This window comes from Amblyraja radiata, unplaced genomic scaffold (assembly GCF_010909765.2).
Source record: "Amblyraja radiata isolate CabotCenter1 unplaced genomic scaffold, sAmbRad1.1.pri scaffold_657_ctg1, whole genome shotgun sequence".
NCBI lineage: Eukaryota > Metazoa > Chordata > Chondrichthyes > Rajiformes > Rajidae > Amblyraja > Amblyraja radiata.
This window is the reverse complement of record NW_022630685.1, coordinates 20,049-32,548: the sequence shown is the minus strand read 5'-3', so window position 1 is coordinate 32,548 and position 12,500 is coordinate 20,049. Positions and strand designations below refer to the sequence as shown.

The following is a 12,500-nucleotide window of genomic DNA, read 5'->3' as shown; positions in this document are numbered from 1 at the left end:
AATCTATCTGTCTCTGCCTTCAAAATATCCACTGACGTGGCCTCCACCTCCGTGGCAATGAATTCCACAGATTCACAACCCTTTCCACTAAGTCTGGGCAGAATCATCTAATCGGGAACTACAAACAAGTTATTGGCTTTTCTGCTTCATTCTTTGAATGTTTTAATTGAAGTTCTATGCATTATTGAACTGGGTAATGGGCAGAGTAACTTCGATCCAACTCACTCCTGGAAGAGGTATGTGGGTCTACAGCCAGCAGATGTCCTGGGAGCTGGTGGACTCTATGTCCTCGGGTCTTGAGAAAAACTGTTGACACGACAATGGATGCAACCTGGTGAACTACTGAAACACTTGCAATTCTGCAGAGAAGTCAGCGGGTTGAAAAACAGATGAGTAATGTTATTGAAAGCAAGGAATGTTACAGGAAAATACTGGCCGCTGAGCGCAAAACAAGAACTTTCAAAACTTCTACAATCCACTCGGAAAATAATAGCAAGATTTTAAAAAATGATAAGACAATCAAGCCGAATTATCGTGGTTTTATGGAAAGAAAATAGTATTGAAGGGACTTCTTGTGTATGGCGTGCACAGAGAATAGATGCAGGAGTAGGCCATTCGGCCCTTCAAGCCAGCACCGCCATTCAATGTGATCATGGCTGATCATTCCCAATCAGTGCCTCGTTCCTGCCTTCCCCCCCATATCCCCTGACTCCACTATCTTCAAGAGCTCTATCAGTTGCCGAAAATATCGCCCTTCATTCCCCTCAAAAAAGATGTAGACAGGTTGAATGAGTGGGAATACACGAAGGGTATCCGTTTTGGGGGGAAATAGAATGAAAGAATATTTTTGAGTGAGACTAAAATGATCGAGTATGTACACATGATATTATTAGTCCTGACCCACTAGGTACAAAGGTTTGATGTACAGCTACAAGATTCAAGAGAGAATCAAGACGTACATGGATGGTGATAGAATATTAGTCCTCATTGACCAGGGTGTAGAGTATAAAATAGGGAAGATTTAGAGCAACTTCAGGGTGTGTTGATACTCCATTTGCTGTACATAGTACAGAGCAGGAACAGGCCCTTCAGCCCACAATGTTTGTCCCGAACATGATGCCAACCCGAACTGATCTCATCTGCTTGCACCACTCCCTCCGTAACTCCCTGGTCAACTCGTCCCTTCCCACCCTTCCCACCCCCCTCCCCAGGTACTTCCCCCTTGCAACCGCAGGAAATGGAGAATATGGAGAGGATCGTTTCAGGTCGGGACCCTTCCTTGGTGTGACGGCGAGACCCAGCGCCCGTTCTCCCTCCCTCGTTGTTCTGTAGCCTCTACTCCGCACCTCTGTGACAGACTCCAGAACCGTTTCAGTAAAAATACGTCGTTTTCTGCAAGATGACTGTTGTCTCGGGAATTCTTGTTCGAGAGGGGCGAGAGGGGCGAGGGGAGGTGGGGATGCAGTCAGGCGAGGTGGGCGGGGAGGGGAGGTCTTGGGTTTGGGCAGAGAGGGGAGGGAGGGGTGGGGAATGTGGACACATGTGGAGGGTGCGTTGGGAAGGAGAGGGGGTAAGATGGGGGGGGGGGAGGATGGGGGGGAGGGGTGGGGAATGTGGACACATGTGGAGGGTGCGTTGGGAAGGAGAGGGGGTAAGATGGGGGGGGGAGGATGGGGGGGGGAGGGGTGTGTTGGGAGGGAGGAGGTGGGATGGGAGGGGGGCGGGGTGTACAACCGCGTGCCTGGTTGGGGGAGACGTGGCGGGAGGAGGGGTTGGAGCTGGGAAGGGATCCCACCTCAAGGGCTGCGTGGCCGCGACACATCGCCCTTTAGCAAGGGACCAGACAGTCTCTACCAGGCGAGAGTACAGCGCGTCCCGTCCCGTCCGCGGCCGCGTCCGCCTGTAGCTGGGACGATGCTGCCGCTTGTGTTGCTGGCATTCGCCGCTCTGCTGCTGGCCCTCTGGTTCTGCTGGAGTCGCCCATCCCCGGAGCAGCGAGGCCGCCGACCTGTCCCCGGGCCCCGCTCGCTGCCGCTCATCGGAAACCTGGCCGACCTCAGGCGCACATCCCTGCACGTCCACCTCCGGCGGCTAGCAAGGACCTACGGGCCGATCTACAGGCTCCGCTTATTGAGACAAGGTGGGCGACCGCGGGGGTGAGAGGGGAGGGGAGGGTAGGGGGTTGCGGGGTGTGGGAGGGATAGAGAGATTCTTGAGTAGTCCGGGTGTCAGGAGTTATGGGGAGAAGGCCAGGTCTCCAAATCTGAGGAAGGACATTATTGCCATAGAGGGAGTGCAGAGAAGGTTCACCAGACTGATTCCTGGGATGTCAGGACTGTTTTATGAAGAAAGACTGGATAGACTTGGTTTATACTCTCTAGAATTTAGGAGATTGAGAGGGGATCTTATAGAAACTTACAAAATCTTAAGGGGTTGGACAGGCTAGATGCAGGAAGATTGCTCCCGATGTTGGGGTCCAGGACAAGGGGTCACAGCTTAAGGATAAGGGGGAAATCCTTTAAAACCGAGATGAGAAGAACGTTTTTTCACACAGAGAGTGGTGAATCTCTGGAACTCCCTGCCACAGAGGGTAGTCGAGGCCAGTTCATTGGCTATATTTAAGAGGGAGTTAGATGTGGCCCTTGTGGCTAAGGGGATCAGAGGGTATGGAGAGAAGGCAGGTACAGGATACTGAGTTGGATGATCAGCCATGATCATATTGAATGGCGGTGCAGGCTCGAAGGGCCGAATGGCCTACTCCTGCACCTAATTTCTATGTTTCTATCAGCCACGATTGACAATAGACAATAGGTGCAGGAGTAGGCCATTCCGCCCTTCGAGCCAGCACCGCCATTCAATCAGTACCCTGTTCCTGCCTTCTCCCCATATCCCCTGACTCCGCTATCTTTAAGAGCCCTATCTAGCTCTCTCTTGAATCGTGCAGAGAATCGGCCTCCCCTGCCTTCTGAGGCAGAGAATTCCACAGACTCACACCTCTCTGGGTGAAAAAAGTTTTTCCTCGTCTCCGTTCTAAACGACTTACCCCTTATTCTTAAACTGTGTGGCCCCTGGTTCTGGACTCCCCCAACATCGGGAACATGTTTCCTGCCTCTAGCGTGTCCAAACCCTTAACAATCTTATATGTTTCAATGAGATACCCTCTCATCCTTCTAAACTCCAGTGAATACAAGCCCAGCCGCTCCATTCTCTCAGCATATGACAGTCCCGCCATCCCGGGAATTATCCTGGTGAACCTACGCTGCACTCCCTCAATAGCAAGAATGTCCTTCCTCAAATTAGGGGACCAAAACTGCACACAATACTCCAGGTGTGGTCTCACTAGGGCCCTGTACAACTGCAGTAGGACATAGACTCGATGGGCCGAATGGACTAATTCTGCTCCTGTCCCTTGTGAACGGATGAACGACCCTGGTGTTGTCCAGATGGAAATGGTGCAAAGATTTATCAGAAAGTTGTCAGGAATCGAAGGTCCTGAGCTACACGGAGAGGTAGGCACTGGCGACGACGTTCTTCCTCGCAGCGCAGGAGGATGAGGGGTGATCTTCTAGAGGTGCACAAAATCACGAGAGGAATAGATTGGGTAGACGCACAGAGACCCTTGCCCAGAGAAGGGGAATCGAGGACCATAGGACTTAGATTGATGGCGAGGGTGAGATTTAATAGGAAGCTGAGGGGTGACGTTTTTACGCAATGGGTCGGTGATTATGTGGAACGAGCTGCCAGAGGAGGTAGTTGAGGCAGGTACCATCACAATGTTTAACACAGAAGCATAGAAAATAGGTGCAGGAGGAGGCCATTCGGCCCTTCGAGCCAGCGCCGCCATTCAATGCGATCATGGCTGATCATCCCCAATCAGTACTCCGTTCCTGCCTTCTCCCCATATCCCTTGATTCCACTTGCCCCTAGAGCAGGGAATTCCTCTCTCTAACTCTCTCTTAAATCCATCCAGTGACTTGGCCTCCACTGCCCTCTGTGGCAGGGAATTCCATAAATTCACAACTCTCTGGGTGAAAACATTTTTTCTCACCTCAGTCTTAAATGACCCCCCTTTATTCTAAGACTGTGGCCCCTGGTTGTGGACTCGCCCAACATTGGGAACAGTTTTCCTGCATCTAGCTTGTCCAGTCCTTTTATAATTTTATATGTTTCTTTAAGACATCCCCTCATCCTTCTAAACTCCAGTGAATACAAGCCCAGTCTTTTCAATCTTTCCTCATATAACAGTCCCGCCATCCCAGGGATCAATCTCGTAATCCTACGCTGCACTGCCTCAATCACAAGGATATCCTTCCTCAAATGAGGGTGATATTAGTGTAATAGACCCATCAAATTAGGTTAGGAAGATATTTGTGCAGGTACAGGTTGAAAGGGATTTGGGCCAAACACGGGCTGATGGGACGAGTGTTGATGGGGCAGCTAGGTCGGCATTTACAAGTTGGACCGAAGGGCCTGTTTCCACACTGTATAGTTAGCGGGCGCGCCTCAAATCCCAGGGAAGGGCGGGGAGGGGTTAGATGCCTCGGAGGCCGCAGTGACTTCCAAGCCAACAAAGTGCCTGGGCAGTAAACTTGCCCCTGGACATTTCCGACCACCTCCGGGCCCTCTGCCCCCCCCCCCGCCCCCGCGCACCCCAGCCCCCACTCGGTTTTAGGCACCTCATCGACTTACCCCCACCCCCCACGACCCACCAGAGCCGGTGCTGGCGACTTCACAACCCGCTGGAATCGGGGCCGCATTATCATTTAACTTGACCAAACGCAAAGTGGGGTTAAGCTGAGCGCGGGAGACTGGGAGACAACCCGAACACAATCCACGATAGACCCATCCCTGATAGACACATCACATAGACCCATCACACAGACCCATCACTGATAGACCCATCACACAGACCCATCACACAGACCCATCACACGGACCCATCACACAGACCCATCACACGGACCCATCACACAGACCCATCACACAGACCCATCACTCAGACCCATCACACGGACCCATCACACGGACCCATCACACAGACCCATCACACAGACCCACCACACAGACCCATCACACAGACCCATCACACAGACCCATCACACAGACCCATCACACGGACCCATCACACAGACCCATCACACGGACCCATCACATGGACCCATCACACAGACCCATCACATAGACCCATCACACAGACCCATCACACAGACCCATCACACAGACACACAGACCCATCACACAGACCCATCACACAGACACACAGACCCATCACACAGACCCATCACACAGACCCATCACACAGACCCATCACACAGACCCATCACACAGACCCATCACACAGACCCATCACACGGACCCATCACACAGACACACGGACCCATCACACGGACCCATCACACAGCCCCATCACACAGACCCATCACACAGACACACAAACCCATCACACAGACACACAGACCCATCACACAGACACACAGACCCATCACACGGACCCATCACACGGACCCATCACACAGACCCATCACACGGACCCATCACACGGACCCATCACACGGACCCATCACACGGACCCATCACACAGACACATCACACGGACCCATCACACAGACCCATCACACAGACCCATCACACGGACCCATCACACAGACCCATCACACAGACCCATCACACGGACCCATCACACAGACCCATCACACAGACCCATCACACTGACACACAGACCCATCACACAGACCCATCACACGGACCCATCACACAGACCCATCACACGGACCCATCACACAGACCCATCACACGGACCCATCACCCATTATCATTTAACTTGATCAAACGCAAAGTGGGGTTAAGCTGAGCGCGGGAGACTGGGAGACAACCCGAACACAATCCACGATAGAGCCATCCCTGATAGACCCATCACACAGACCCATCACACAGACCCATCACTGATAGACCCATCACACGGACCCATCACACGGACCCATCACACAGACCCATCACACAGACACACAGACCCATCACACGGACCCATCACACAGACCCATCACACAGACCCATCACACGGACCCATCACACGGACCCATCACATAGACCCATCACACAGACCCATCACACGGACCCATCACACAGACACACAGACCCATCACACGGACCCATCACACAGACCCATCACACAGACCCATCACACGGACCCATCACACGGACCCATCACACAGACCCATCACACGACCCTCCACTGACCCTCACATGACCCATACCCGGACCCATCACACAGACCCTTCACACAGAAAACACACAGACCCATCCACACGACACACAGACCCATCACACGGACCCATGCACACTACCCATCACCCAGACCCATCACATAGACCCATCACACAGACCCATCACACATGACCCATCACACGGAACCCATCACACAGAACCCATCACACAGGACCCATTAACACAGACCCCATCAACACAGACCCATCACACAGACCCCATCACAACTAGACACACAGAACCCATCACAACGGACCCAGCACACGGACCCATCACACGGAGCACTAGACACATCACACAGGACCCCATCACACAGGAACCCATCCACACAGACCCATCAACACAGAACCTCAACACACGGACCCATCACACAGACCCATCACACAGACACACAGACCCATCACACGGACCCATCACACAGACCCATCACACAGACCCATCACACGGACCCATCACACGGACCCATCACACAGACCCATCACACAGACACACAGACCCATCACACGGACCCATCACACAGACCCATCACACGGACCCATCACACGGACCCATCACACAGACCCATCACACAGACCCATCACACGGACCCATCACACAGACCCATCACACAGACCCATCACACAGACACACAGACCCATCACACGGACCCATCACACAGACCCATCACACAGACCCATCACACAGACCCATCACACAGACCCATCACACAGACCCATCACACAGACCCATCACACAGACCCATCACACAGGACACCAGACCATCACACAGGACCATCACACAGACCCATCACACGGACCCATCACACGCATCCATCACACGGACCCATCACACAGACCCATCACACAGACCCATCACACAGACCCATCACACGGACCCATCACACGGACCCATCACACAGACCCATCACACGGACCCATCACACAGACCCATCACACAGACCCATCACACAGGACCATCACAGACCCATCACACCGGACCCATCACACGACCCATTCACACGGACCCATCACACAGACACACAGACCCATCACACGGACCCATCACACAGACCCTCACCAGACCCATCACGACGGACCCATCACACAGACCATCACACAGGACCCTCACACAGACCCATCACACGGACCATCAACACGGAACCCATCACACGGACCCCTCACATAGACACACAGACCCATCACACGGACACCCCATCCACACAGACACACCGACCCATCACACGGACCCATCCACACGGACCACATCACACAGACCCATCACACGACGGACCCCATCACCATAGACCACACAGAAACCCATCCACACGGACACCATCACATAAGACACACAGACACACAGACCCATCACACAGACCCATCACACAGACCCATCACACGGACCCATCACACAGACACACAGACCCATCACACAGACCCATCACACAGACCCATCACACGGACCCATCACACAGACACACAGACCCATCACACGCATCCATCACACGGACCCATCACACGGACCCATCACACGGACCCATCACACAGACACACAGACCCATCACACAGACCCATCACATAGACCCATCACACAGACCCATCACACGGACCCATCACACAGACCCATCACACGGACCCATCACACAGACCCATCACACGGACCCATCACACAGACCCATCACACAGACACACAGACCCATCACACGGACCCATCACACAGACCCATCACACGGACCCATCACACGGACCCATCACACAGACCCATCACACAGACACACAGACCCATCACACGGACCCATCACACAGACCCATCACACAGACCCATCACACAGACCCATCACACGGACCCATCACACAGACCCATCACACGGACCCATCACACAGACCCATCACACGGACCCATCACACGGACCCATCACACAGACCCATCACACAGACACACGGACCCATCACACAGACCCATCACACAGACCCATCACACGGACCCATCACACAGACCCATCACACAGACACACAGACCCATCACACAGACCCATCACACAGACCCATCACACGGACCCATCACACGGAACAATCACACATACCCATCACACAGACCCATCACACAGACACACAGACCCATCACACAGACCCATCACACGGACCCATCACACAGACCCATCACACAGACCCATCACACAGACCCACAGACCCATCACACGCATCCATCACACGGACCCATCACACAGACCCATCAAAACCAGACACACAACAGACCCATCACACAGACCCATCACACGGACCCATCACACAGACACCTCACACAGACCCTCACACAGGACCCATCATCGGACCCCCCATCCACAGACCCATCACACGGACCCATCACACAGACCCATCACACGGACCCATCACACGGACCCATCACACGGACCCATCACACGGACCCATCACACAGACCCATCACACAGACACACAGACCCATCACACGGACCCATCACACGGACCCATCACACAGACCCATCACACAGACCCATCACACGGACCCATCACACGGACCCATCACACGGACCCATCACACGGACCCATCACACGGACCCATCACACGGACCCATCACACAGACCCATCACACGGACCCATCACACAGACCCATCACACGGACCCATCACACGGACCCATCACACAGACCCATCACACGGACCCATCACACAGACCCATCACACGGACCCATCACACAGACCCATCACATAGACCCATCACACAGACCCATCACACAGACCCATCACACAGACCCATCACACAGACCCATCACACGGACCCATCACACAGACCCATCACACAGACCCATCACACAGACCCATCACACAGACCCATCACACAGACCCATCACACGGACCCATCACACGGACCCATCACACGGACCCATCACACGGACCCATCACACGGACCCATCACACAGACACACAGACCCATCACACAGACCCATCACACGGACCCATCACACGGACCCATCACACGGACCCATCACACAGACACACGGACCCATCACACAGACCCATCACACAGACCCATCACACGGACCCATCACACGGACCCATCACACAGACCCATCACACGGACCCATCACACAGACCCATCACATAGACCCATCACACGGACCCATCACACGGACCCATCACACGGACCCATCACACAGACCCATCACACGGACCCATCACCCATCACACAGACCCATCACACAGACCCATCACACGGACCCATCACACGGACCCATCACACGGACCCATCACACAGACCCATCACACAGACCCATCACACGGACCCATCACACAGACCCATCACACGGACCCATCACACAGACACACAGACCCATCACACGGACCCATCACACGGACCCATCACACGGACCCATCACACAGACCCATCACACGGACCCATCACACAGACCCATCACACGGACCCATCACACGGACCCATCACACAGACCCATCACACAGACCCATCACACAGACACACAGACCCATCACACAGACCCATCACACGGACCCATCACACGGACACATCACACAGACCCATCACACAGACCCATCACACGGACCCATCACACGGACACATCACACGGACCCATCACACGGACCCATCACACAGACACATCACACGGACCCATCCCATCACACGGACCCATCACACGGACCCATCACACAGACCCATCCCTGATAGACCCATCACATAGACACATCACATAGACCCATCACATAGACAATAGACAATAGGTGCAGGTGTAGGCCATTCGGCTCTCGAGCCAGCACCGCCGTTTACTGAGATTATGGCTGATCATCCCCAATCAGTTCTACGTTCCTGCCCTCTCCACATATCCCCTGACTCCGCTATCTTTAAGAGCCCTATCAAGCCCTCTCTTGAAAGCATCCAGTGAACCTGCCCCCACCGCCCTCTGATGCAGAGAATTCCACAGACTCACAACTCTCTGATGATAAAGTGTTTCCTCAACTCCGTTTTAAATGGCTTACCACTGATCTTAAAATGTAGCCCCTGGTTCTGGACTCCCCCAACATCGGGAAAACTGAGACCCTTTAGACGCATCTCATGGACCCACCACTGATGAAAGTGAAGAAAGCGAGTTGGCGGGACTGTCATATGCTGAGAGAATGGAGCAGCTGGGCTTGTACACTCTGGAGTTTAGAAGGATGAGAGGATATCTCATTGAAACATATATGATTGTTAAGGGCTTGGACACACTAAATTAAATTAAATTAAATTTCTTTATTTATATAGCACATTTTTAGTCAACTTGCATTGACCCCAAAGTGCTTCACATAATTGCATCCACACACACAGGCAAAGGTGGGTGAAGTGTCTTGCCCAAGGACACAACGACAGTATGCACTCCAAGCGGGATTCGAACCAGCTACCTTCCGGTTGCCAGCCGAACACTTAGCCCATTGTGCCATCTGTCGTCCCACCACACGGGCCCATCACACAGACCCATCACACAGACCCATCACACTGACCCATCCCTGATAGACCCATCACACAGACCCATCACACAGACACTAGAGGCAGGAAACATGATCCCGACGTTGGGGGAGTCCAGAACCAGGGGCCACAGTTTAAGAATAAGGAGTAAGCCATTTAGAACGGAGACGAGGAAACACTTTTTCTCACAGAGGGTTGTGAGTCTGTGGAATTCTCTGCCTCAGAGGGCAATGGAGGCCGGTTCTCTGGATAGTTTCAAGAGAGAGCTAGATAGGGTTCTTAAAGATAGCGGAGTCAGGGGATATGGGGAGAAGGCAAGAACGGGGTACTGATTGGGGATGATCAGCCATGATCACATTGAATGGCGGTGCTGGCTCGAAGGGCCGAATGGCCTCCTCCTGCACCTATTGTCTATTATCTATTGAAAGAACAGTCACAGACATGACGTGGAACTCGCTCCAACATTTCACATAGAAGGGTCTCCTTCTCAAGCGCACTTAAGGAAGGGCCATATGTGTTGGGCTTGTCTTTGATACCCCGGTACGGAACGCGCAGTAGGTTGGTAAATAGCCCGGCGCCTGATACGAGCCGCACTGACGCGGGTAATATTCTTCCCAAATGTAGATATAATTGTCCTGAACAGCAGCGAACTGATCAAGGAAGCCCTGGTGAAGAGACCGGCCGAGTTTGCTGGGCGTCCGCGAACGTTCGTCGGTAGGCCGGGGGTTACCTCGGGGCACCTCGCTTCTCTTCTCGGGGGTGGGGAGGAGGGAAGCGACGGGGGTGGGGTGGGGGTGTAGGTGGAGGTGGGGGGTGGGGGGTGGGGGTGCAGGTGGAGGTGGGGGGTGGGGGTGCGGGTGGAGGGCAAATGAACCAACACCACACATATGCTGGAAAGGCGAAATGTATCGACTAACCCACTAATAGGTGAGTATGTAGAAATAAGGAACTACATATGCTAGTTTATAGACAATAGACAATAGGTGCAGGAGGAGGCCATTCAGCCCTGCGAGCCAGCACCGCCATTCATTGTGATCATGGCTGATCTCCGCATCCTAATCCCATTTTCCTGCCTTCTCCCCTTCACACCCGTTCTAATCAGGAATTTATCAAGCATTGCCTTTAAAATATCAACAGATATTAGACAATAGTTGTAGGAGGCCATTCGGCCCTGCGAGCCAGCACTACCATTCATTGTGATCATGGCTGATCATCCACAATCAATAACCCGTGTCTGCCTGCTCCCCATATCCCTTGACTCCACTAGCCCCTAGAGCTCTATCTAACTCGCTTTTAAATCCATCCAGTGACATGGCCTCCACTGCCGTCTGTGGCAGGGAATTCCATAAATTCACCAAATGTTCGGCTATCTCATCTTATATAATTGACTCCAGCATCTTCCCCCACCACTCGTCTATAATTCCCTGTTTTCTCTCTCCCGCCTTTCTTAAAAAGTGGGATAACATTAGCTACCCTCCAATCCACAGGAACTGATCCTGAGTCTATAGAACATTGGAAAATTATCACCAATGCATGCACGATTTCTAGAGCCACTTCCTTAAGTACCCTGGGATGCAGACCATCAGGCCCTGGGGATTTATCAGCCTTCAGTCCCATCAGTCTATCCAACACCATTCTATCACCCCAGATCCTCTGACCACTACTATATCAGGAAGATTGTTTGTGTCCTCCTTAGTGAAGACAGATCCAAAGTACCTGTACAACTCATCTGCCATTTCCTTGTTCCACATAATAAATTCACCTTTTTCGGTCTTCAATGGTCCAA

At 53.0% G+C, this 12,500-nt stretch overlaps 1 protein-coding gene across 1 annotated transcript; it reads left to right on the top strand.

Moving 5' to 3' along the window:
- The first annotated feature begins 1,910 nt into the window (after positions 1-1,910).
- On the top strand, positions 1,911-11,865 carry LOC116970222 (cytochrome P450 2C50-like). The gene is made up of 3 exons (XM_033016914.1): positions 1,911-2,140; positions 11,339-11,428; positions 11,852-11,865. Exons 1-3 carry the CDS (start codon positions 1,915-1,917, stop codon positions 11,863-11,865), a joined length of 330 nt encoding a protein of 109 aa, XP_032872805.1. The 5' UTR covers positions 1,911-1,914.
- Positions 11,866-12,500: the final 635 nt, after the last annotated feature.